At 43.4% G+C, this 26,847-nt stretch overlaps 3 protein-coding genes across 8 annotated transcripts in view; 1 reads left to right on the forward strand and 2 right to left on the reverse strand.

The window, feature by feature from the left end:
* The window catches only part of LOC133501767 (neuronal cell adhesion molecule-like), a 116,627-nt gene extending 116,065 nt beyond the window's left edge, over window positions 1-562 (reverse strand). For 3 of the 4 annotated variants that reach the window (XM_061821715.1, XM_061821713.1, XM_061821712.1), the window contains exon 1: window positions 123-240. In XM_061821715.1, the coding sequence (XP_061677699.1) occupies window positions 123-240 (118 nt within the window). Of the gene's footprint in view, window positions 1-122; window positions 241-530 lie in introns of those variants that run through there. The other variant, XM_061821714.1, reaches the window with a different exon arrangement.
* On the reverse strand, window positions 35-23,725 carry LOC133501769 (calcium-independent phospholipase A2-gamma-like). Of its 3 annotated transcripts, XR_009795271.1 has the most exons (11): window positions 23,536-23,725; window positions 22,059-23,296; window positions 20,838-20,987; window positions 18,873-19,024; window positions 18,228-18,322; window positions 17,675-17,846; window positions 17,249-17,306; window positions 15,826-16,020; window positions 7,501-7,699; window positions 531-1,303; window positions 35-211 (listed from the first exon to the last, which is right to left on the reverse strand). XR_009795271.1 is itself a non-coding variant. In XM_061821716.1 (10 exons), exons 2-10 carry the CDS (start codon window positions 23,226-23,228, stop codon window positions 1,032-1,034), a joined length of 2,463 nt encoding a protein of 820 aa, XP_061677700.1. In that variant the 5' UTR covers window positions 23,229-23,296; window positions 23,536-23,725; the 3' UTR covers window positions 35-1,031. The 3 variants fall into 3 exon arrangements, 2 of the variants coding, with proteins under 2 accessions (XP_061677700.1, XP_061677702.1); XM_061821716.1 differs by having other exon boundaries at window positions 35-1,303; XM_061821718.1 differs by lacking the exons at window positions 35-211; window positions 531-1,303; window positions 7,501-7,699 and adding an exon at window positions 13,062-13,593.
* A 493-nt stretch (window positions 23,726-24,218) lies between these two features.
* dnajb9a (DnaJ heat shock protein family (Hsp40) member B9a) lies at window positions 24,219-26,847 on the forward strand. The gene is made up of 3 exons (XM_061822346.1): window positions 24,219-24,441; window positions 24,557-24,792; window positions 24,959-26,847. Exons 2-3 carry the CDS (start codon window positions 24,576-24,578, stop codon window positions 25,372-25,374), a joined length of 633 nt encoding a protein of 210 aa, XP_061678330.1. The 5' UTR covers window positions 24,219-24,441; window positions 24,557-24,575; the 3' UTR covers window positions 25,375-26,847.

Consider the following 26,847-nt stretch of genomic DNA (forward strand, 5'->3'; position numbering starts at 1 on the left):
AGGTATTCATAATCATGTAATTAAGCAGGCAGAATCCGGTGGTGATGAGTTTTAATCACTGACATACGGACCGTGGAATTATCGTTACAAAGCAACGGTGGAATTACGGTGTCGATAAGTACCTGTCCATCCATCTCGTGACTGGTCCTCGAGGATTCGCTGGCACATCAACGATACAGTACCTGTGTGAGTCAGGACGCTCAAAACAGATCTGAGGTGAGAAGTGACAGTGTCGCGCATTCAGGCAAGCAATCGGAATTAGTTCATTGGCTTAAACAACGTCATAAAAGGAACATCTGCGAGGTCCACTCTGGCTATTTATACAAGTGTTTACATGCACATTCAAATCTTGAAATGTTAACTACACCGTACTTACACACCTCTCAGTGGGCAAACATCATTCGTAGCTCATTTTCAATAACTTCAATCACCCATTAGCTGCATTTTGTACAAATTACACTAATATCACTTGATGAGTTACTTAAATTAATAACTTCTTTGACTGGAGTTCTTTACATTTTCAGTTTTACCTTAATCATTTTACAGTGTTGTCTTCAGTGGCGTGAACACATAGTGATGATTGGGCCGGTATTGACCCAGACTCCCTTCTTCCAATCAAATGCCCAATTGTTCGATGCCTCTTGCATTTACAAAACAAATAAGATTTGAAATAAAACGAAAAAAAAAACCCACAAGCAAACATTGTCATCCACCTAAAAATAACTCTATATCAGGCAGAAAATTGTTCCAAAAAAGTGCTCACAGAAGGTAAAAGAATCTGGAAACTTCACATTTTAGAGGAAAAAAGTTCCCATTTGTTTGAAGTGGTGCCGTCCAGTTCAACAGCAGTTTTTGAAACAAAAATAAACCAATTAAAAAATACTGATGCAGGCATGCAGTCCTATGAGGTGTGGTGTGTGATTCTATTACCCAAGAAAATTATTGACAAAACATGAGGTTCCAAGTATAATAGAAGGGAAAAAAAAAAGTCTCCATGTGAGGTAAAAGGTGTGTTGTTTTTTTTGCTGTGGCTAAAACTTAAAGGAGTTCAAAGAGTTGTACATGTCGGCCCTGGCGCTGACCCACTCTGTCAACCTCTGCGCGGAGCCCTTTTCTCGGGTGAGGATGCGGGCCGCCTTCCGCAGCTTTTCCTCGTTCCTTTCCAGGTAGCGGAAGCCCTCGGCCTGCAGCAGGTTCAGCTTGTCCTGGCGGTTTTCGTCGATGGCGACGTCCTCGCTCACGTACGGGTTGAAGCGGAAGTACGTGTCTCCGGGCAGGAAGCCGTCCAACATTGCGTGGACCTCTGGAGAGCCAAGGAATCACAATTATTTATAGCTTGTAATACTAATTTGTTTTCTTTTGAGGAAAAATGCAGTTTTTCCTACATAAACCAGATAATCTGGCAACAATTTCAAACTACCGTAATTCCCGGCCTACAGAGCGCACTTGGAACAGTCATAGTTTGGACAGTGTGATTTATGCTGTGCAAAGATAATCTAGTTTTTTTATGCTACACTTCATTTCAAATGAATGAATGGATTTGACGTATCGGCAGCAATTATGGCTGTATGCCAGAGTCTGAGCTGCACTGTTTACATTTCACATCTCAACCATACACTTCACCCCCAAGTGCAAATGTCCAAACTTGGCCAAAAGTCTCAATATTTCGTGTTCAGAGTGAGACCCGTTGATCTTGGCCAATTTAGTTGCACTACTTGAAACACGAAACCATGTGGGCTAATTGGTCTCATTTTTAGCGTGGGTTGTATTTACTTTTTTTGCCAGCAGTTAAAACACGACTGAATGTGTGGTAAGATTTTTTGTTTAATTGTTTTGGGTGGGAGAGACGGGCAGTGAATTTACCGTAATTTCCGGATTATAAACCTTGATTTTTTTCACACGCTTTCAACACTGCGTCTTATGCGGTGATGCAGCTAATTTGTGCATTTTTTCTAACGGCCGCAAGGGGGCACTCGACCAGAAAAGCGAAGAGTGAGAGGGGTGGAATATATGTGCTGCCGCAGTGACTTTTACCGGTATGTTTTTTTTTAACTGTCCTTGTTTACACTGGGCTAGCATTAGCGCTGTGCTAGCGTGTTGCTACAGTGTTACTGTCGTATCTCAGTTATTTTTACCGGTATGTTGTTTTTAATTAGGCCCTGTTAGCGCCGCACTAGCATTAGCACTGAGTCTAAGAGATTTAGGTATGTTTTTTAACCGGCCCTGTTAGTGCTATGCTACGGTGTTGCTACTGTGTAGCTGCTTTTTATTTACCAGTATGTTTCTTGGTTTTTTTTTTTTTTTTTTTTTTTTTTTTTAAACCAGGCCTGTTCGTGTTACTGTGTTGTTGCTATGTTAAGCTAAGCTAAGGTATTAAAACTTTGAAAACTCTGCGTACCATCTTTCTTTGTAAATATCGCTTGTTTCAATGTGGGATTCAATGTGGGCACGTTGCGGCTTTTACAAAGCTGCGGCTTATGTATGTACCAAATGGTATGTCCTTTACAAATGTAGTGGGTGAGGCTTATAATCAGGTGCGCTCTATATGCCAGAAAATGCAGTATACTGTTATTCAAGCTCTACACTTCACGTCTACTTCACATTGTAGCAAACTGCACCATGACAAGATAATGAAATCCTTACGAAAATATGAGGGGTGTACTCAGGTTTATTAGGTACTGGATGTATGATATACTGTGTAAGAGTGTCGCACGCGAGTATGCTGTGGCAGTTCTACAGTACATATTGCAGAATAAACGCTCGAGGCAATGAACACTCAAACTGTCTTCTTGGGCTATGTAAAGCCACCAGACATTTAAGAAAACAACTCAATGAGAAATTCACACAAACAAAGAGCAGGGAAAATACATAAACGATGTTTTCCCTCAAAATGGTTCAAAAGTTCAATGTTCTATTTAAACCATATTAAATTAAAACGAATGGGCTTCGAAAGTCTGTAACTTAAAAAAAAAGAAAAAAAAATCACATCATTCATAAGATTTGGCATTTGTTCCCTAACTCTGTAAAAATCTATTTTGAAGTATTTTTATTGACTGATTTGAAAGTAAATCCAAAGTCTATTCTCAACTGATCTTAGATCTCAGTAATTTTGTCTCAGACAGAACCCTAATAAATTTGAAGGATAGTCAACAGAAAAATGGTCAACTCCAAAACAACACTTACCAGTGCCATACTAGTCACAATGCTTATAGATTAGGGGTCACCAACACGGTGTCCGCGGGCGAATGATAGCCCACAAGGACCATATAAGGCGCCCGCGAGTTATGTTCTAAAAATACCATAGGCCACAAATTGTTACTATTATTTGTGCTTTAAATTCTGAATCTTACTTGCTTACATGAATTTAAATTTTAAAATACCTGTAATGTCATTTACTACAATACATTAAAACAAAAACATTTTATGAACGTGTAATGAACGGAGTCTGAAATTTGCCGCAAACAGGTCATGTCACCCTTCATACGATCGGTGCTCACGAAGTAGCCCTCAGCCTCAAAAAGGTTGCTCTGCCCTGTTATAGACCTTAAAATTCTCTCTGTAAGACTCATTCAGAACTGCGGCTGCAGTGAAAATATTCACAAATATTGGCTTGTATATCATTCAAAATCAAGACGATTCTCATTCTTACTTGAGAACAAGACGTCGTGGTAGTTTTGAGTCAGAATCAAAATAGCCCAATAATTGGATGAGAAACATTGCACTGATTGGAGTGTTTACAGCATTTATCCACATCAAAAAATATAATTTATGATGAAAAAAAAAAAAACTAACTGAGATGGAATGTAAATGTTTGTTAATGCTCTGTCAGACATACATCTTATAGAAAGAAGTCTTGATTTTGAAAGACAGTGCTCAATGTATGTAAAGTCAAATGTCTAGTTGGAAATTAAATGCAACTAGTTTTTGCCACTCAGAAATGTAATTTTAATAGATGAATGAATGATGTTCTGTTTGGCAGCAAAACTGACAGTTGTACATGAGTCCTTTTCGGGGAGCTCAAGTGTGACATTTTGGCCACGATGGACTTGTTGGCCTGTCAAGGCCCATTGTTTGGCCTTGTTTCCAACAAGGCTATTAGATCAGTTCAAAACTAAATTGCAGGCTCGTGAACACTACGACAAGCAAGAAAACTGTAATAAACAAATAGTAATCCTCTGTTTTCACAATAAATCTGAGCTGGGGAGAGAGCGTAATCCCAAATATGTGAGGAACAAGTATAAAGTCATATCATCTAGGTCACGCACAAGCAACAGTGGAGCCGGAGCCAAATTTAGACACAGCAGAGGAGTTTGTGTCCAGACGTGATAAAGAGGAGCGGGACGTCGGGGTGAGGCAGGTCGAAGTAGGACACAACAGGAACAAAGTCGTTGGGGCGTTTGACAGTGGTGGCATCCAAAAATGACGCAAAATAAACCATGCCCAACACTTCATTTCATGAAAACGGAGACAATCTTACGATGATTCACCAGACCTGACATGCGTGCACACCGGTTGGTCGTCTACGCACTACATATCGTCATTCCTTCACTTTACTGCAGCTGAAAAGGATTGGTTCTGCTTCACAGCTGGCTGTGACAGGCTTATTTTTTTTCAAAATTGGGATTGATTTTGACCCAAATGTGCCAAAAAAAAAAAAAAAAGAAAAACACAAAGCAGACATAAAAACATGTTGTGCTGCCACGGGGAAGGACAAGAGCTGACTGGCTTTTTCCTTTTGATGTACGCAGTGCATTATTCTTGCATCTCGCGTTCAGGTTTATTGATTATGAGGCAAAATCAGTGGAGAAATTGGAGCTTTTCAAATATGCTTCATTAGTCATGACAGCGGATGATACACTGCGATGCCTCACTGGGTTCAGGAACACCAATCACTCTACCAAATGTCTCCAACACACATACACTTTATGGGTAGTTTGCTTTCGCTACAGAGCATTTTAGTAAAGCGTCTCAAATCTTTGCGCAAACATATCAGTTTGACATATTTGCAGCTACAGCGTGTAACGACAAATATAGTTTTTGTGGAAAGTCACAGAAAACACAATGTTGCAGAAATCTCTTGATGGTACTTTGCTTATTGCAGCATTTTTTGTTGGCTATACAGCACACAGTGGTGCCTTGAAATATGAGTTGAAATTGTCCCATGACCATGCTCACGAGTCAGAACCCTCAAATCATCGTTCCCCATTAGAACGAATAGAAATGCCCTTAATCCATTCTAGACTTTACACCAACTTTGATCGATGGGATCGGTATTGAGATTTTATGCTAATCGCTTGATCGGCTTTGTTGTCATAATTCGAAGTTCCAAGAAAAATTCCATAACTGATCGGCTACCCAAAAGACATTTACTGCGCGTCGCTATCTTCCCCAGTATATTAGAATACAAAAAGAGTTTATTTTTAGCATTCTGGTGTGTCTTTTGACATCCATCCATTTTCCAAGCCGCTTATCTTCTCACAAGGGGTCACGGGAGCCAATCCCAGCTAACTTCGGCTGAAAGGCGACTGGTTCTGGTGTCCGTGACTTAGTTACCAGGGTTAGTATAACAGTCAAGAAGACTTTCACATCGTCTCCAAGTGACTAAATAAACTGCTGTATTGTTAGTTTTGCTCAGAGGAACAAGCAAACATGTCTCTGTCTGGTTATACATATTAACATTTTGACAATCGATGCTACTTTGTAGTCCATACACAAGATTATTGCATTGTGAATAAGCATTAAAATAGTGGAAGGCAAACTTGTGTAATTTGTCGTAAATACACAAGTTATAACACACTTTATTTTATGTTTGACAGTAAACTTCAACTGGGAGAGGCACTAAACAGCTTGAAGCCTTTTTTATATTGTCCACTACCTCCCAAAGTGCTGGTTGCTGTGAAGTGAGTTCAAATGAGTTGACTGCCCAAACAGAACTGCAATATTTTTCTCACAAGCTCCATCCATTATCTACCGGTTTTCCAGGTCGGGTCGCGGGAGAAGTAGCTTCAGCGGGGATACCCAGACTTCCCTTTCCCCAGCCAATTCTTCCGGAGGGATCCCGAGGCATTCCCAAGCCAGTCGAAAGACAGTCTCTCCAGCGTGTCCTGGGTCGTCCTCGAGGTCTCTTTCTGGTGGGAGATGCCTGGAATACCTCACTAGGGAGGCATCCGGGAGGCATCCGGATCAGATGCCCGAGCCACCTCATCTGGCTCCTCTCAATCCGGAGGAGTAGCGGCTCGACACTGAGCCCCTCCCTGATGACCGAGCTTTTCACCCTATCTCTAAGGGAGAGCCCGGACACCCTGCGGAGGAAGCTCATTTCGGCCGCTTGCATCCGGGATCTTGTTGTTTCTTGTTCTTGTTGATCTTGTTCTTCATGACCCACAGCTCATGCCTACAGGTGAGGGTAGTAACGTAGTTTGACTGGTAAATTGAGAACTTCGCCTTTCGAGTTAGCTCCCTCTTCACCATAATGGACCGATACAAAGTCGAGAGAGACAGTCTCTCCAGCGTGTCCTGGGTCGTCGTCGGGGTCTCTTTCTGGTGGGACATGCCTGGAATACCTCACTAGGAAGGCGTCCGGGAGGCATCCGGATCAGATGCCCCAGCCACCTCATCTGACTCCTCTCAATCCGGAGAAGTAGTGGCTCGACACTGAGCCCCTCCCTGATGACCGAGCTTTTCACCCTATCTCTAAGGGAGAGCCCGGACACCCTGCGGAGGAAACTCATTTCGCCCGCTTGTATCGGGATCTTGTTCTTCACAACCCACAGCTCGGGCCCATGGGTGAGGGTAAGAACGTAGATTGACTGGTAAATTGAGAGCTTCGCGTTTCGACTTAGCTCCCTCTTCACCACAACGGACCGATACAAAGTCAGCATCATTGCAGACACTGCACCGATCCATCTGTCGATTTCCCGGTCCATTTTTCCCTCACTCGTGAACAAGACCCCAAGATAATTGAACACCTCCACTTGGGGAAGGAGCTCATACCCACCTGGAGAGGGCACGCCACCCTTTTCCGACTGAGGACCATAGTCTCAGATTTGGAGGTGCTGATTCTCATCCCTGCCGCTTCACACTCGGCTGTGAATCACTCCAGTGAGAGCTGAAGATCACGGCTTGATGAAGCCAACAGAACCACATTATCTGCAAACAGCAGAGATGCGATGCTGAGGCCACCAAACCGGACACTCTCTACGCCTCGGCTGCGCCTGGAAATTCTGTCCATAAAAGTTACGAACAAAATCGGTGACAAAGGGCAGCCTTAGTGGAGTCCAACTCTCACTGGAAATGACTCCAACTTATTGCCGGCAATGCGGACCACACTCTGATAGTGGTCGTACGGAGACAGAACAGTTCTCAACTCTCACAAATAAAAAAAAAAAGGCAAGGCTATGTCTCGCATCTCATCAAACTCATAAACCCTGTCACTCTTATCTCGAGGCACCACTGTACTTACTGTAATGCCCACGCATGTCAGAAAGGCCCATCACTTACCCTCAGTGTCAGTGGCACTGCTGATGACATTGTTGATTTTGGTTTTGAGGCTCGTGTAGGTGCCACTGTTGCTCTTGCTCGCCGTTTCGAAGCGGCCGGTGCCGACCGAAACCACGCACTCCAATGGCGTGTTGGGCCAGAGGCACTTGCACTCGTTGATGGCCAGCGCTGTGGGGTTGTTGATGAGCAAACCTCCGTCCTGTGCACACAAAAAAACATACTTGATGACGATGGTCGTGTGAGGCCTTATATACTTTTCATAGGATTTTTTTGGGGGTAGTCAATGGATTACGTTTTTAAGGACAATCCGAAAAAAAAAAAAAAAAAAATCAATGTAGCTGCAGCGCTGCTAGCAAGATGACAAAGCATACAATGAAATAGTTTTGTCACGCCCCTTTCTTCTTCCTTTCCCTGCGTTGCTCACAGTTCCTGTCAGCCGCATTTTGAAAATCGAACACACGCCCAAGAGTGCCTTTGCTTTGAATCTATAGTCTACCTAAGGCAACGGGGGTGTCACTAGAGAGACAGCGAGGCTTGATGAATAGGCATGAGGATGCAGGGGCTGCAGGGCTGGCAGCAGGATCAAACACACGGGGGCCAGTCCTCATTAAAGAGGCCAGGCTGGGGGTGGAAGTCGCGGGGCCCCACCAAGTGTTCCAGGAGGGAACCCGGAGGGGGTGGATGAGAGCTTGTTTATGGGACTGTGACATCGCAACTTCATGCTTGTGTTATTGCTGTTCGACGTAATGAATTTTCATCTGTCAGAGCAGATGCCGTGTGGATTCCCATTTTTGGTGCTGCGCTACAATTCCCTTTGGTGGCACACAGTGTGATGATGAATGACATCAAGGGCGTAGGCCACCAATATTCGCTAAAAATAGCAGCAATCCTCTTAAGTCCCATTGACTTCGCCTGTGTGGTGACATTTTAGCTGTAAAGCATAGAAAAACTTCCAAGGATAACCAATGAGGCTCTTTATGCACCATTTTGGATGTTGGCATACAAAGACATTAATCCGAAACAAGAGAGAAAATGTCTTGGAGTTGATTCAATTGGGGACTTAACAGGACCCAGAAGCGGTAAGAATCCAGCAGGAAACAACAAATTAGCAGTTTGTGTTCAAATTGGTTCACTGTGTCTAGTTTGTGAACTTAGTGGCATTAACACTGACACTCCAGTTATGTTAGTCAGTTTCACCCGCAGATTGGCCAAGGACAGTTGGATCATTTGAGGCAGACCCGTCGTGTAAGCTCCCAGTTGAATACCACCATGTGGCTCCATTTCAGGGCATCGGCCCAGCAAGCTGAGGCCAGGGCCTTTAAATTATGAAAGTTCTGAAACATTTCATGCTTCCTCTTGAGGACCAATGGCTATTTTTTCAGTTTGTAGTGCTTAGAGGTTTCTAGCGTTCTTCAGATTTAACGAGAAAACACACTTCTAACGAGAAGGTGACAGGGTGAAGTGATAACATGTTGGCAGATGTTCCTGCTATGAAGGGACATGAGATATTCATAATATGACCTACAATCATACATCCATTTTAACGGTGTCTGGAAAAGACAGAAAAAAACAATAGCTCACGTGGAATAAACTGCAAGCGGAATTGACATTTAAAACATCTAAATTTAGGCAGCCTGTGACCACACAAAGCGCAACATACGGCAAGGTTTTTTTCTACCATGATTTTGGGCGCGAAAAATGCTGGTACTTTTCCTTAATCATAATGGGAGGGTACGCCTTGTGTCACCAGACGGAGGTCCTTGGAGAGTAGGCACCTGTCAGTGACAGATCTGGAGGTCTGTGGTGTCTCAGGGCAGGCAGCTTAATGATTTCCTGAAATGTCGCGCGCTGATCCTCGAGAGGATTACCGCTCTGCCATCCTCGCCTTCGCCCTTTAGGGGCTGATCGCCGGCTCATAAACCAGATCATCAAAAAGTAAAATTTTCAACTAATTAGGTCATCTTCACCTAAGGGAATGTGATTCACTTCTACTGTTTGACAATTAGCACCATATTTGTGAAGTCTGACTTGCAGGAGGACATAAGCCGGCTTGAACAAACAGTGAAATTTGCACTTGCCGTTTGAAATGACTCATCTTCCATTAGCGTTTGGCAAGCTTATCTCCACTGCGCTACTTGAAGCTGCCCTGTAGGGGTGTTGCTGATCTCAGTAGAAAAAGAGCCACTATCGTCCAGATCAGTAAAAGTCATTTCACGGCCGAGCGTACGTCAGAGGCCATTAGCTGCAAGAGCAGACTTTATTCTCTTCCACAAGGCTGTGCATTTCGGTATCTGGCTGCCTCATGAACTTATGCACAGCCATCAAATGTTGGCAGTGGCACAACAAAAGTTCTTGTTAAAGCCAAATCAAAGCTGCATAACAGCTGTAGGGTCTTGGTCTACAGATCATTGGGTTTCCTGGATGAGGTTTACTAGGATTACTACAAAAAACAAATAAGATAAATATTAGCTGTCTGATGGTTCGGATGGCCATTGAATGCTCAGAATTGTGCCTTTTTTCGATTGCAGCATAAATGTCATTGGCTGCATGCTTATAGTTTGTTTTTTTTGGGGTCTAAAACGGTCACCACATCGTACAGTTAAACGCAAAAGCTGTGCTGCATTGTGGGAGGTGATATCCTATAAGGGCTTGCACAGTGAATGCAAACATTACTGCTACTCCCGAAAAGGCGAAGACACTGCCGAGTGATTAACGTGTGAAATGACTGTTATTTAAGCAACTGTTGGTGTAGTGGTACACACACCTGACTTTGGTGCAGGCAGCGTGGGTTTGCGTGCCGCTTGGTGATGGTGCCATTTAAAGTGAAGAAAATAAGTATTTGAACACCCTGCTACATTGCAAGTTCTCCCACTTAGAAATCATGGAGGGGTCTGAAATTTTCATCATAGGTGCATGTCCACTGTCAGAGAGATAATCTAAAGAGAAAAATCCAGAAATTAGTTCTGACCCTCAGAGACCTGTTAGTCCACCTTTAAAAGTCCACCTCCACTCCATGTATTATCCTGAATCTGATGCACGTGAGGTGGTTAGCTGTATAAAGACACCTGTCCACCCCATACAATCAGTAAGACTCATACTTGAAGCATAGAGGCATATCAAGGTTCTGGCATGGCCTAACCAGTCTCCAGACCTAAACCCAATGGAAAATCTTTGGAGGGAGCTGAAACTCCGTGTTTCTCAGCAACAGCCCAGAAACCTGTCTGATCTAGAGGTCGAGTGAACCAAAATCCCTCCTGCAGTGTGTGCAAACCTGGTGAACAACTACTGGAAACATTTGACCTCTGTAATTGCAAACACAGGCTACTGTACCAAATATTAGGATTGGTTTTCTCAGGTGTTCAAATACTTATTTGCAGCTGTGTCACACAAATCGTTAAAAAAAAAAATCATACATTGTGATTTCTGGATTTTTCTTTTTAGATTATCTCTCTCACAGTGGACATGCACCTACAATGAAAAATTCAGACCCTTCCATGATTTCTAAGTGGGAGAACTTGCGATATAGCAGAGTGTTCAAATACTTATTTTCAGCTGTATCACACAAATAAATCATGAAAAAAAAAAAAAAATCATACATTGTGATTTCTGGATTTTTCTTTTTAGATTATTTCTCTCAGAGTGGACATGCATCTACGATGAAAATTTCAGACCCCTCCATGATTTCTAAGTGGGAGAACTTGCGATATAGCAGGGTGTTCAAATACTTATTTGCAGCTGTATCACACAAGTTAATCATTTAAAAAAAAAAAAAAAAAAAAAAAAAAAATCATACATTGTGATTTCTAGATTTTTCTTATGAGGATTATCTCTCTCACAGTGGACATGCACCTACAATGAAAAATTCAGACCCTTCCATGATTTCTAAGTGGGAGAACTTGCGATATAGCAGGGTGTTCAAATACTTATTTTCAGCTGTATCACACAAATCATTAAAAAAAAAAATCATACATTGTGATTTCTGGATTTTTCTTTTTAGATTATTTCTCTCATAGTGGACATGCATCTACGATGAAAATTTCAGACCCCTCCATGATTTCTAAGTGGGAGAACTTGGGATATAGTAGGGTGTTCAAATACCCTTTTTCTTCTCTGTATCTGCCCTATGACTGACTGGCGACCACTTCAGGGTGTAGTCTGCCTTTCCCCCAAAGCTAGCTCTCCCGTGACCCTTGTGAGGATAAGCGGCTTGGATAATGGATGGATGGACTCCTGCTATTTAAGCATAAATTGTTTTCACCTATTTCTATATGGTGCAGTACACATTTTTAACCACAAAATGATCAAAATAAGATGAATATAAGTCTTTTGTCTGGAAGGATTAATTGTATTCTCATTCACGTCAATGGTAAACACGACTTCAGTTTATGAAAGTTTCAGTTTGAGGGTGGGGTCGTGGAACAAATGAAATTTGTAACCGGAGGTTCCACTGTAAAAGTAAATGCTAAATGAGCTGAGCCCTTGACATACATCTGGTGCGGTATTCAAATCACAGCTGTCGTCATTACAAATTGCCTTTGGCCATGTTGTCAAGACTGAACTGGGGCACTGATTTAAAAGCAGGCTCTGCCAAGCCAACTCCCTCTCATACGCCAAGGAAGCATTCACAAGTCCTGAATGCTCGATTATGCCCGTAGAGATGGTCATTCAACTCATAAAAGAAGGAAATTATGCTGGAACTAGAAAATCACTTTCATCGTGAAAATTGGTTACGTTTATGCCAAATAGAGCATTCTCTGGGAAGTACATCATTGGTTCATTTGGCTTCATAAGCTGCCAAGACAGCATCCAAATTGCATAAAGGCCACCCCTGTTAGCGGGAAGGATGAGCGTGACAACGTCGTCAGTGTTGGAAGTGCCTTTTAAGAGTGGCAGTCAGTCCAGGTCAGAGGTCTTCATGGCAAATTATGCATTTACGCTCAACAGTTCTTCTTCCTTTCCTTTTGGATCTCATGGGGCCCAAAAGGTCAGAGTGAGGTTCAATTGCGCTCCCCCAGCTGACAAAAGAGGCGGGACTCATCTGTGTTGAGGGGGACCGATGCCTCGGGCAGGGACAGAATTCGAGATTTACTGTCTCCCATTGTCGGTTCCCACACAAACACGCGGCCACACATGTGCAGCCAGTATTGTCACAATTAATCACATAAAAAAACATTGAGATTAAACTGTGATTTAGTGGTACATAGATCCACCGTGATTAGATTTACTCAAACCAGATTCCCTCGAGGCGTTACGTACATATTAGTTGACTTCACACCACTAAACATCACTTTGATATCCACCGTCTGCTGGGTCATCTCCTGGGCAATTTCACTCTAATTTCCCTGCTCCGAGCAAGGAGATGAGGCTAAAGACGCCCTTGCATATTAACATGAATGAATGCGAAGTGTGACTTGATGGTTTATTCAGGACAAGCATTTCCTGGCGCTATGTGATGAACAAGGAGTGAAATAAGCGCACGGGTACAATCCGCAACACTGAAGCAGTGAGCTGGAGACTGAGGTGACTACGAAAAAGGAAAGACTGATCTCCATCGAATAATCTATGGGTGCGCTCGCAGCAGGGTTTAACGCCGGAGGAGCGAGCCTAGATTAGTAAGTGGCTTCAGGCTCATGTGTATCCCCCTCTGTCACCTGAAATCTGCATCAAAAGCTCGAGTTTCGTTTTCTCTTTGGAAACTTTCTTCAAGAGTGGCCTTGGTTTTTCGTGCCAGTGACTCATGATCTATTCGCGATTCGTTAATGAAAGCCCTTACGTGATTCACTACACCACTCAGACTCCCTGTTGAGTGCCCAGTTGGCGCTCTTGAGCGCTCACGCCGACTGCGGTGGTCCAACAATCCCGTTTCCCATTAGTAAGGATGGCAGAGGCGGCGCAAACCCACGCACCCGTTCCACCTTCCTCGCCTTAGGAGACACCATGGCAACAAGGCCGTCCTTGTCATTCCATCCTGGCCCTTACATCCATTGTGAAAATGTCTCAAGTCATGTACGCCCATGTCATTCAGTGCCAGGATATTGTGAAAGCTTTTAACGTGGAACATGTGCCATCCTCTTGCTTCCGCTCACAAGGATTCTGTGTGAGGCAGAGATAAATTTCATCAAAGCCTTTCCACTTTCAAAAGGCCATGCTAAAACTGATAAAATCTCCATTTTTACATCTTAAACTTTGGTACAAAAACATTTTCCTAATATGGCGTGCAGATCACATCACCAAACTAATATTGCGAGGAGCGTCGCTCCAAAAATTCCAGCCGTCATTTCAGCGCATGTGCCAACCCTTTTGACCAAACAAAAGGGGGATTGTTTGGCTCCTGAGTTAAGTGGAGAACTCTGTGGGCGGGGGTGGTAAACAGTGAGATGACTCTGTGTCTGATGAGAACCCTGACATCAGATAGATGGCATGTTGTGCTCACGTTTGAGTGGCGCAAGTGGCAATGCATTTCTGCCGCTGTGACTCATTTGTGACCGAAATTTGACTTTGTGGGCTTTGGGCTTATCAGATCAATTATGAGACAGGTTTACCATGTAGGTTTTTCATATTTGATTACTTTCTTAATGCATGACTTCACCAAGTAGTCCAGTTGACTTCAGTTTGCCATTGTATGGTTCAGAGCAGTAAATCTACCGTAATTTCCGGCCTTCAAGCTGCGACTTTTTTTCCCCACACGCTTTCAATCCGGCGGTTAATGCGCTGATGCGGCTAATTTGTGCATTTTTTTTTTTCCTAACGGCCGCAAGGGGGCACTCGAGCGGAAAAGGTAAGAATGAGACCGGTGGAATATATGTGCTGAGGAAGTGACTTTTACCGGCCCTGTTAGCGCTGTGCTAGCGTGTTGCTGCTGTGTTACTGGAATGTCTCAGTGATATTTACCGGTAAGTTTTACTTTAACCAAACCCGTGACCGTTAGCGCAGTGCTCGCTTTATCGCGATGCAAGAGTTAGCACTAGCGTTAGCGCATTGCTAGCGTTAGCTCGGCGCTAGCGTTAGCGCTAGCATTAGCGCCACACTATAGCATTAAAATTTTTCTGTGTACCGTCTTCGTAAATATCTCGTGTTTCAATGTGGGTTTCAATGTGGGCACTTGCAGCTTTTACACAGCTGCGGCGTATGTATATACCAAATGGTATTTCCTTTACAAATTTACTCTGTGAGGCTTGTAACCAGGTGCGCTCTGTAGGCCGGGAATTACGGTACATTGTACTCCTGCTTTAGAGAGTCAATTTTGATTGCCTTCTCAGTGGATCATTTCCTGTGGCATAGCATTTTGGAATATATGCACAGATACATAATATATGGAACCTAGGACTATTGGTGCAAGACCAAAATGCTTGTCTGAGGCAAGACTTTGCTGTTTAGCAACCTCTCTGACACCTGTGGTTAGTCTTTAAAGACAACGCTCAATTGGGGATCAATAAAAAAGGAACGTGAAAAATAAATGCTGCAAAGCAATGACTGAAGTGGAAAGTAGAGAGACTAGGCTTAAAGGTGCTGACATTTGATTCCTTTTGCAAAGTCAATGACACAAAAGACACAGAGGTTACCTCAAGCCAGCAAAGCAAGTGCATGGAAAGGAGCCCTTCCATAATTAGACTGTTTGTCTTGTCGTCTCAATGAGACAATGAAGCAGTCAAACGGTCACGTGTGATAAAAGGCAGCTATGCTAATTTATGCGGCCCGCAAGACGGTGGAGGCATGGAGGTGGGTGATCGGTGGGGTATTCCTCGTCATACAGTAGGTGTGCTATCATCAACCAGTCTCTTTCATTCTCCTTTCCCCCATTCAAGCCCACGACCCACACGGCTTTCCAATTAAAAGCGACGGGAGCATCCTGCTGTTGGGATATTCCCTTTGATGGACTCGCACACTTCACTTTGTGTGTATGGAAAGAACATCTGTGTTGTGAAAATCAAGCCAAGGAGACGTCAACGTCCCTGTGTGACGCCATCGACACAGGAAAACAAATTGAATTCACAAACTTAACTCAACAGCTGCATTATGTTGTTGTTTTTCCTGTAGTGTTATCGCACTTTGCAAGGGTGCCTCACTTATGCAATCTTAACTCTGACTAAGCAGTTACTCAGAGAGGAAAGGCATAGGTTAGGTATTAATGGCTCAAAAGGCGATGTGGGGGATTTTTATGTGATGGCTAATGCATAGCTGCTCAGTGGAGATGGATTTAAGTGCATCTGCGCCTAGCAAAAGAAAAAAAAATGACGGGTAGGAAAATGCAATTCCTCCCTCCTGCGGATCTAGCGGAGGTTTGCATCGACCGGTATAGCTCGTACAGCGTCTCCCCTGACTGACCTGATGGAGATCATTCCCCAAGCGGAACTCTTGGAAGTACCCGGGGGCTGCCGACGTGGCGCGGATGGCCTGCCAGAGGTGGTGCTGACAGCCCCCAAGGTAGTGGGAGCGCACCCCCGGCAGCAGGTTGTAGTTCCTGAACACGTAGGCCTTCAGAGGAGTGCCTCGGTTCACGATGGCGCTCACTGCTGCCACCTGGGGGGGAATGATGGTGTGTAAATGAAATACTTGATGCACTTTTCTGTTTTCAGGTGGGAGAATTTCAGATACGCAGCATAAACAGAAAAAAAAATCCAAATATGGAAAAATATCAGGATAGAGTTATGTGACAACGCAAATGCAGAGTAAAGGAAGACAGGATATGTGCAGTTAAGCAAGCTTTACCTTAAAATGAAATATATATAAATATTGGTCTGCCCAAACAACACAAATAAATATTAAAAAAACACCTGCTACAAATTATAACCAAAGAGGAAAAACAGGAAATAAAGTAAATGATATATACAGTGAATATAAAAAGGTTTGCACATCCCTGTTAAAATGGCAATTTTTTGTGGTTTTAAACCAATGTGATTAATATATACAAAACTTTTTCCATTTAATGTGAACTTTAATCAGTACAACACAATTAGAAAACAAATATTGAGAGCAAAAGTGACAATAAAACTGACAATGAGTTTGCAAATGTGTGCACACCCTCTTACTCTATAACTAGGATGTATTCAGAATTATTTTCGTGCTCCTGTTAAATGGAGTCTGCACACACTTGCTAGCATTATAAGTGCCTCTAATAAACCCCAAATAAATTTCGGCAGATCTAGTCGGATTTGTCTGACATTTTTCGTTTTCTAGCAGAAGCCTAAATATTTTGTTCCAACATTGAACTGTTCATGACTCCTTCTACTTTGTCTAAGGGCAGCGAAGGAGTACAATTGGAGCTTACCCTCCTTTAAATCAATGGATAGCACATTTGACATTGCATATTTGTGTATTTATGTATTATTGTTTACTTCCATGATGTCGCTGACCACTGTTGATGCTTGTGGAGTTATTTACGTCCACTTTGGGCATTGGCATACACACGTTGTTTAATGGTCTCTCTCAGTGTAAACACAACCATATCGAATTTATATCACTTAAAATGTGTCACAATACATGAAAATGGGCAAAAATCAGATACGAGCATTGAATCGGAATCGTGCACCTAGACCTGCAGCGAAAATCCAGCCCAAGGCGTTGTGAGGCCTCATTTTCAAATCAGTCTAATTCAAGGTGACAAAACATTAGTGACACAACATGGAATTAGAGCCGAAGGGGACTACGCCACCCTGTCTGTACCACGTAACAATGTATGAATGCTATTTCCACTGTCCTGTGTGATTTGAGAGAATTTTTTTTCTATTTAGCAAGAAGAGGAACTCACTTTGGGACATTCGGGGTTTCGAGAAGTCTCCACTAGAAGGTGTGAGCCCATTTTCTCTCTAGCACAAGGAGAAGAGGAGGTTATTCTTCGTGCTATCATTACAAAGTGCATTAATATTAACCAGGGAAATTCTTTCTTTGACTATTACACAAATACAGTGGAAACTACAAGTTCTGTTGGTGATGCAAAATCCACATAACATTTAAAAAATGTTAAAGATATCAAAGTGTCTCATTTATAATGATGGTTCCAGTTTGAATTTTCCTTACAAATGTACAACCACAAATGCATTTGAATGTAAAAATCCCACTGCACAATAAAAGGATACCAGGCTATCTATCTCCTACAAAATAAAATACCTCTCTGATTTTGAACTTTTTCACTGACTCCGCTCCTTCTGCCGTCAACATTCAGAGTAGTACTAACTTCAACATGCTCTCCCAGGCTTCGCTGTCGTAGAAAGCGTGACTCCAGCCCATCTTCACTGTCCCGACGATCACATTCTGCTTGAAAACATCCGAGCCCAATTTGCGGTAAAGTTCGTCGCACTCGCCTGGCGGGAGCTGGAAAATTCCCAGCAGGAATCCCAGTATTGCACCTAGAATGCAAAAGGAGGTCAGAACAATTATTTTCTTCTCTGGTGCTCCATGGAAGCATAACAGCACCACAAGCGGAGAGAGGGGGCATGATTGAAAATTGTGTTTGATCAAAACGAGAGCAGCTGTAGGCCAGATGGATATGTGGAACTAGTGGAAGCTCGTGTTGGTGATTAAAAGCCAATCTGGAGGATAACTGAGAAGGTTCCAGATCTTGCAAAATAACGCAAAAGCTGGGAGTAAACTGGTCCCCAGCACCCCCACGTGGCCAATTACATATGCTCCTCCTGTTGTTACGTTATACATATAACTACAAATCATTTTAATAAGTTTGTGTTCCACCGGTCTAGTTAAGTGTACATCAGAAATTTTGCAAATCTCACCTGTACTGACACCACAAATATAATCAAAGAGTTTGTAAATGGGTTTGCCGGTCAGGGCCTCCAACTTGTGCAAAGTCTGAGCGGCAAGAAGTCCCCTGAAAATTACAAAAAAAAAGATACAGAAATAAATAATAAATGAAAAACAGCACAAACAGGGATTGTGGTATGCAATGCTGTACTGTAAAGATAACACTATGAGCCTACACAGTCACATACAAAATTCATGGCTTCTTTCTTTCTTTCATCCATCCATCCATCCATTTTATTTGCCGCTTATCCTCACAAGGGTTCCAAGGCATGCTGGAGCCCATCCCACCTGTCAACGGGCAGGAGTCGGGGTACACCCTGAACTGTTTGCCAGCCAATCGCAGGGCACATAGAGACGAACAGCCGCACTCACAATCACACTGTGGGCCAATTTAGAGTGTCTAATTAATGTTGCATGTTTTTGGGATGTGGTAGGAAACCGTCGTGCCCGGAGAAAACCCACGCAGACACGGGGAGAACATGCAAATTCCACACAGTCGGGGCTGGGATCGAACCCTTGACCTCAGAACTGTGAGGCCAACACTTAACAGCTGATCCACCGTGTTGCCCTGACAGACTCGTATCGAATCAATTCAAAACAAATCGTGAAAACTTTACCTTAACCCTCCCCCATCTATGGACAGGAGGCGTATGCCGCGGCCTTTTACGGGCTTATGGTAGCCCACCAGAGTAAGAGCTTCTCTGACAGCTTCCCTCAATCCAGGGTCAGTGGCCTGCTGCAGACGCAGCAAACAGGGGATTACCTTCTCCTGATGAACACAGAAAAGACATTTAACGTGCTGACTCATTAGATAACGCGGAAGCAAAATCCAAGTACAGTATATGAATGCTCAGCTCAACTGGACACTGGGAAGTCTCGACAGTATCCCTCCTATTCTGCTGTCCAGCATCTTTCACATTAAATCATGAGAAAAATTCAAGACTCCAATCTGAGTTTATTTTAACAGCAACCACTCCTAAATCTGGGAGTCATAAGGTCTTACTGACTTATGTTTGCAGGGGATTACCACCCCAGGTTAGTTGCTGATGTCAACAGATAAAGAAAGCTGTGATATAAATAAAAAGAAGGGCAGGCTGCATGCATGCGAGTTAGTGTAGAGGGAAATACTTAGCTTGACATAAACAACGAAAATGAAAACGACAAGCTGCGAAGATCATACCCTCACTTCCCCTTTTTCATATAGAGTTCTGAAAATTATCATCTGGATGCAAAAGACCTTTGCAATTTAGCGTCACGAATGTCATGTCTAGGATCCCTGCTTTCGATTCGGGATCATTAGGGCAAATTCCCTCGTCGGAGTTTGTCAAAGTACAAGCCCTGAAATTCACCTAGTAGTGATTGCTTGTGGTTTAATTTCAGACATGGGTCCTTGAAACTTTTTCGTGCGTCCTGATATAACATAGCCATCTAATATCACATTTATTGGTCATGGTGGTTTATTTTATTCCAGATGGAGCTAAACAGAAGACCAGGGGTCGGGAACCTTTTAGGGTGAGAGAGCCATAAACGGCAAATATTTTAAAATGTATTTCCAAAAGAGCCATACAATGTTTTTTAAAACTAAGTACAAGTTTATTTGTGAATTTTATATGTGACCAACACTTTAAGAGTAGAATAAGTCTCTAAATGCATTTAAAAAACATTATGATGTTGTTAACCAATGATGACAAAAGTACTTTTTACCATTAATACGACTTCTTTGTTGATGGCTTTGTCGTCTTTTTTATACGTCATTAATTTAAACTTCATGCATCCGTAATTCGTGAACGTGGGTTGGTCTTAATGTTTTTTTTTTTTTTTTTTTAAATCTGAGAAAGACTTTTCATATGGGGAGGTATGACCAAACATTGTCAGTAGAATAATACTCACACGCCGCAGTGTGTGTTTTGTGACGGAAAGTGCGTTTCAAATTTTCACAATCAGCTGGTCTGCAGGTTGAATTTTTTCCATCTGTCCCCACTTATGTGTGCTCGCCAACAATGCTTGCCGACAGAGGCGTGCCTTTATGTAAAAAAAAGTTCCGGTGGTGCGCGGTGCATAAGCACGCTGTCATTGTAAACCACATTGATGGGTTGCGTAAGGACTGTAACATTTGTAATCATGAGTGTACCCCTTTAAGAGCGGAGGGGGGCGGTGCAAGGTAAACTAGGAAGAAGAGAGTGTGGCAGTGCAGTAGGTCATTTTTAGAGAAAATTACGTGTTGCTGCCAAAATGTTCACGCCGTCACGTGATCGACAAGACACCCTGCTCGATAAGTATGTCGTTATGAGGGCTAAGTGAGCCATACGCAACCACATAAAGAGCCAGGAATGGGTCGCAAGTCATAGGTTTCCGACCCCTGCAGTAGAGTACTGGGAGGTGGTGCTCCAAACCACTAAAATGGGAGCATTTTTACCAGCACGCACGTCCTTGCAATTACCAAAAAGCTACTGGGTATGCAAAATAGCAATAAGTACAAAAAATGGATCAAAATGTCAGTCTCTATAAAAATAATTAATCCAGTTTTGACTGGCACTAGCACTAATATTACAGGAATTTTTTTTATAAATCCTCCCACTCACCTTGACTGCGACGCCACAAGTCTCAGGAAACTCCAGCAGGTGGTAGCTGAGGTCCTCCACCCTGCTGATGTAGACCTTCACGTCGGTGGCCCTGTGGAGCGCTTGAACCAGCGCCCGAGTTCGATTGTCCACGCTTACCCTGGCGATGATCTGCAAAGACGGAAAAAGGCAACAACAAAAAAATTCATGTTCCTCAGCGTTGACAATATTAGGTGCAATTACACAATAAACGCAATAAATTGTGCAGTCGCTATTCAAGTACTAAAATGAGCAAATTCTGATTTATTAATTTAACTCCGAGCATAAACAAAGTTAAAAATAGGAATGCCCAACTGCAGATATCGCTGAAAAATATAACTAAGTTGGCTGTAGCACTCCCGCGACACTCGTGAGGATAAGCATGATATGGAAAATGGATGGATTGATGTTGAAAGGGACTTTATTTGTCAGGGCACATTTCATTTAGCATTTTGAATGGTTTTTATTTGTACTTTTGGACAGGGCGTACATTTTTGTCAATCCTTGAATGAATTGGGTCAGGGCAATGACGAATACATCGCAGTGAAAAGTATTGGCCCCTTTCTTTTCAAATAAATGTAACCCAACTCATTTTTAACGGTCTTCTAAACTTACCTGGTTGGGCCACACTCAACAGCAACAACTCAAAACGCAAAGGTTTTCAAGAAGTGGCATTACATTGCCCTCAATTCTTCTTCTTTTCCTTTCGGCTTGTCCCGTACGGGGTCGCCACAGCGTGTCATCTTTTTCCATCTAAGCCTATCTCGTGCATCTTCGTCTCCAACACCCACTGTCCTCATGCCCTCCCTCACAACACCCAACAACCGAGAGAAAGCCTATGACAGAGTACCAAGAGAGGAACTGTGGCATGCGCAAGTCTGGTGTGGCGCAGAAATATGTTAGAAAAGTTCAGGACATGTATGAGGGGCAGCAGAACAGCGGTGAGATGTGCCATAGGTGTGTCAGAAGAATTTAAGGTGGAGGTGGGACTGCATCAAGGATCCACGCTGAGCCCCTTCCCGTTTGTGGTAGTAATGGATAGGCTGACTGATGAGGTAATGTAGCTCCTTCTGACCTTCCCCTCAATTCATGTTCCTTAATTATTAAATTGGAATCTTTCCTAAAATCCTCATATTATCTTCCCATGGTAATCCACTGCAACTCAACATATAAACTATGCAAAATCAATGAGTTAAAACCTACCTTTTCCCTTTGGACCAGAAGTTTCTTGGCCTTCTCCTCTTCCACCTTCTGCACTGCACTGACAGCCACCTCCACCTGCTTCACCGGCACATCCGCCGGTTTGTTTACGTCATCTGTGGTGCTTTTGGCCTCCCCTGTTCTGAACTTGGGGACCAAGGGAGCGATGTAGCTGCCCACAAAAGCTTGGACGGTGGGAGCAGAATATGACAGGTAGTGACCGAACCCTTTCTTGGGTGCTGCAGATGCAGGAGGAGGAGCGCTGCCTGGTTTATTGCACACGGGGTCACTTGTTTCTAGAGCCTGAGGGGAGTGTTTAAATAATACATCAACATGGTTCTCCACATCTTTTTTCTGTGCACTGCTGCCAAAGTAGGAATTGATGTGGTGGGCTAGGTAATTGTAGGTTTCATCCAGGTTGACTGAAAATGTGCTGGGGTGAAAAAGTGCAGGGGGTTGTTGAGAAGACAGACATCCGTTCTCGCCAGATGGCGGCTCAGGCTCCTTGGGCTTGACGGTAGAGGCGATACGGCTCGGTTTTTTCTCCTTAACGTCCCGCATAGTCACAACAGCAGCAGTGGGTGTCAGTTGCGAGGTGTTAGGGGGCTGCAAAGGCAAGGAAGCCGTGGACCCTTGATCTAGTGCAGCCACAGAGGTCCGACTAGAAGGACAAGGTGATGTGGTCACTGGAAGCTCGGTAGCAGCCGGAGAAATTGGCGTGATTTCCATTACTTCCAAATCAGAAATCGACTTGACATTTTTGCCACTCTTGTTTGTTTTGAGGCGGGCGATCTTAGAGAGAAGGTCCATTTGCGTCACAGCTTTGGAAACTGTGACCAACGTGTTCTTCACTCGGGACATGTGTTGGCTGAAGCCCGTGGACCAACGCGATGCTGAAGTGTTCAAACGCAGGCCGCCGGTGTGAAGCCCAAGCTTCTGTCTCACGACCTGGTTAGCCCTGCTGAGCCATGCTTTCTGAGCTTGGAGCCTCAGGTGAAGGATGTGCTTCTGGCTCAGAGGGACCGCCTTCACACAACGAGGATGCGGGACATGGAGTGAACAGTGCAAGGTTCCTGAGAAGAGAAATGGGGTGGATGCTAATTTGCAGGGGCGCCATGAATAAAACTTTCTGTTTAATTTAAGACAGCCACTGAGACACCAATAGTGACTCATCCTTTTATGAGCCAAGGGTTCATTCCATCCAAAGGAACTTTAGCTCTACACTCCTCCTGTCCATGAACCTGGTGATGATCAACATAAAATGGGTGAAACTAAAGAACATGACAATGAAACATGCACCTTCCTAAAATATTAAGACAAGCCACACTGCAGATTACATAAACACTTAAATGTAATGCCAACTGAACCGATGACAACAATTTTATAGACTGGTGAAAAAGTAACTATTGTGAAATGGGACACAGCCGCTAGCTAACCAGCTAGCAAAGACGCGGACTAAACGAAACAACGCGAAACATACCAGAGCTTTTATATCGTCGTGTCAAGGTGACCGGCAACCTTTAAAATCCACTGTTTGAGCTACCGCCCAACTATAACCTAGTAAATGACGAAGTGCTGGTAACGTGTTCGCGCTGACGCCTGATTTCCACAGTGACATGACGTTGGCCCGAAAGAAAAACAACAACCACGTGACAAAAATGAGGCCTGCTATTGGTTGGTTAGTGTTTGACCCCTTAAACTCTGGAACGTTGATTGGTTGTATTTCTCCACCTTGGAAATGTATCAGAAGGCAATCAGCATTATTAGCCAAGCGTGTAACAATACACATTGCACATTTATTAAGCATATTTTCAACATGGGGTGTGCAAAATATTTTTGTTTTAAACGAAACAAATGTACGGTAACAATTTAAATGAATAAATAAAGCTAAATGCAAGCGATAAATAGCAGTACAGTACATATAGTACAGTAAATGATACAGTAGAGTACAGTACAGTACAGTTGCCTAATGAGTTATTCAGAAATAAAGTATTATTAAGATCCAGAATAAAAGAAATCCCTAACAACTGATGAAGGTATGAGAATCATACTTGAATAAAAAGTTTTCTTAAATTGTTCGATATAAAAAACGAAATAAATCTGTTACGCCGTCAAACTGTTTATGTAATACCAACCTTGACCAAAGGGGGGCAGAATCTTTCAACTATGTCCACTTGCCATGCATGCGACAGCCAACGAAGAAGGAGTCATCTGCGCTTCGGCTTCTGTCATTTATGTTCGAAGCTAACATCGCGACATTTATTGCCAAATACATATTTAATACAGCTCCCGTTTTATGCTTTTGAAGCTAACGTCGTCATGTTTAGCTTCGGTTAAATATTTAACACAGTCCAGCAGCTTAGCTGGCACTTGGGCCTCATTCAGGGTGAGTAGGAGCCGTGCATGGAAACGTTAAGTTTCGTAGCATGAGCGCTTATATTGAAATTTATATATACGTAATGTCTAGTGATGTACACTGGCCTCGTTGTTTGTACGTTTAGTGTGCAAGCCAGTTGAGCCATGGCCAATGCTCAGTCTGCTCTGAAGATGGCCGTGTGCCTCCTCGCGATAGCAGAGCTGCTCCTTGCCAAGAAAGATTTTTACGACATACTGGGAGTGCCAAAAGACGCCACTGAGCGGCAGATCAAGAAAGCTTTTCACAGGCTGGCCATGCGGTATCATCCCGATAAGAACAACAGTGTCGACGCAGAAGTGAGATTCCGGGAAATTGCAGAAGGTACAATTGATGTGGTCACTATTCTTGCATTTGCACTTAAAGGTAGTTTGTTGTTGTTGGGCTGCAATGGATGAATGGCAGTAATTTCAGTTAAAGGTATGGTCACGGAACAAATTAAACTCGTAAATCTAAGTACTTCTGCTCTTTTTTTGTTGTTCTTTTGCAGCTTATGAGACATTATCTGACGCTACCAGAAGACGAGAATATGACCTGTTTGGTGGCGGCGCTTATTCCACGGCAGGGACGCAAATGAGGCGGGGCTCGTACCAACCTTTCAGCTTCAAATTCGACGACATCTTCAAAGACTTTGACGCGTACAGCCGCGAAGACGGGCACGCCCGGAAAAAGCAACACTTCGACCAACATTCGAAAAGTGAATCCCACAGCCGACACGGGAGACACTTTCAAGGGGCCGGCGTATTTGCCGATGTGTTTGACAGCGTCGAGAAAATGTTTGCCTTCCACAGGCACCCCACGCCAACCGAAAGTGGCTTTCGCGCTACTTCCAAACAGCACTGTAGAACAGTTACACAGCGCAGGGGGAATATGGTGACGACGTACACGGACTGCACTGCATCCTAAGATGCAATAGCTACTAGTATACAATACATTTCAAATGATGAGATACTGTACGTTCAAAACTGACAAGGGCTACAACAACGGTAGACCATTTCCATCTTCTTTTCTCATGCATCTTCCTCTCTGACACTCACTCTCCTCATGTCTTCCCTCACAGCATCCATCAACCTTTTCTTTGGTCTTCCTCTCGCTTTTTGCCCAGCAGCTCCATCTTCAGCACCCTTCTACCAATATACTCACTCTCTCGCCTCTGAACATGTCCAAACGATCGAACTCTGTTCTCTCGAATCTTGTTTGCTAAACATCCAATTTTGACTGTCCCTCTAATGAGCTCATTTCTAGTCCTATCCAACCTGCTCACTCCAAGCGAGAACCTCAACATCTTCATTTCTGCCACCTCAAGTTCTGCTTCCTGTTGTTTCTTCAGTGCCACCGTCTCTAATCTGTACATCATGGCCGGCCTCACCACTGTTTTATAAACTTTGCCCTTCATCCTAGCGGAGACTCTTCAGTCACATAGAACACCAGACACCTTCTGCCAACTGTTCCACCCCGCTTGTACCCATTTCTTCACTTCCTTACCACACTCTCCATCCCTCTGGATTGTTGAAGTCGTCCACCCTCGTCATCTCTTCTCTCTGGAGCTTCACTCTTCCCCCTCCTCTCCTTTCCAATGCATTCCTCCATCTTTCTAATTGTTTCTCCGCCTGCTCCCTGCTTTCACTGCATAGCACAATATCATCTGCGAACATCATGGTCCAAAGGAATTCCAGTCCAACCTCTTCTGTCACCCATCTACAGCAAACAGGAAGGGGCTCAAAGCGGATCCCTGATGCACTCCCACCTCCACCTTAAATTCTTCTGTCACACCTACAGCACATCTCACCACTGTTCTTCTGCCGTCATGCATGTCCTGTACTATTCTAACATAACTCCGCCACACCAGACTTCCGCACGCAATACCACAGTTCCTCTTTTGGTACTCTATCATAGGCTTTCGCTAGCTCCACAAAGACACAATGTAGCACCTTCTGACCTTCTCTGTAGTTTTCAATTAGCATCCTCAAGGCAAACAATGCATCCATGGTACTCTTTCTCGGCATGAAACCATGACCATGAGAAATTAAAATGCGAGTTTGTGATGTTAAAACTTCTGCAAGATTTGAATGTAGTGTCATTTCATTACTATAATTACATATGTGCATGAGTTCCATTATTAAACATGGGCATTCATAACGGTGTGGATTATGAAAGTGCGTAGTCTTGATAATTACAGAAAGCACTCATCTTCAATAAAATAACTGCTAGCAAATAGTAAGTTAGTATTAGCACTGATACGTTGATGTTAGCCAGACTTACTATGTTGTGCCATGTTGGTAGCATGACTACCATGTTGTTATGACAAATGCTATCACTTTGAAGTTTTATTTGTAGAAATGATGAATTAAAAATCAAACAGGTGAAGATTTTACCTTA

This window comes from Syngnathoides biaculeatus, chromosome 6 (assembly GCF_019802595.1).
Source record: "Syngnathoides biaculeatus isolate LvHL_M chromosome 6, ASM1980259v1, whole genome shotgun sequence".
NCBI classification, from domain to species: domain Eukaryota; kingdom Metazoa; phylum Chordata; class Actinopteri; order Syngnathiformes; family Syngnathidae; genus Syngnathoides; species Syngnathoides biaculeatus.

Excerpts from the sequence above, each read along its gene's own strand:
- dnajb9a (XM_061822346.1), top strand. The coding sequence starts at position 24,576 with ATGGCCAATGCTCAGTCTGCTCTGAAGATGGCCGTGTGCCTCCTCGCG. Across the intron at positions 24,793-24,958 it reads ATTCCGGGAAATTGCAGAAG|CTTATGAGACATTATCTGAC; the intron begins GTACAATTGATG and ends GTTCTTTTGCAG.
- LOC133501769 (XM_061821716.1), bottom strand. The coding sequence starts at position 23,228 with ATGAGTCACTATTGGTGTCTCAGTGGCTGTCTTAAATTAAACAGAAAG. Across the intron at positions 17,847-18,227 it reads TATTTGTGGTGTCAGTACAG|GTGCAATACTGGGATTCCTG; the intron begins GTGAGATTTGCA and ends TTTGCATTCTAG. Across the intron at positions 7,700-15,825 it reads TGGGGAATGATCTCCATCAG|GACGGAGGTTTGCTCATCAA; the intron begins GTCAGTCAGGGG and ends TTGTGTGCACAG.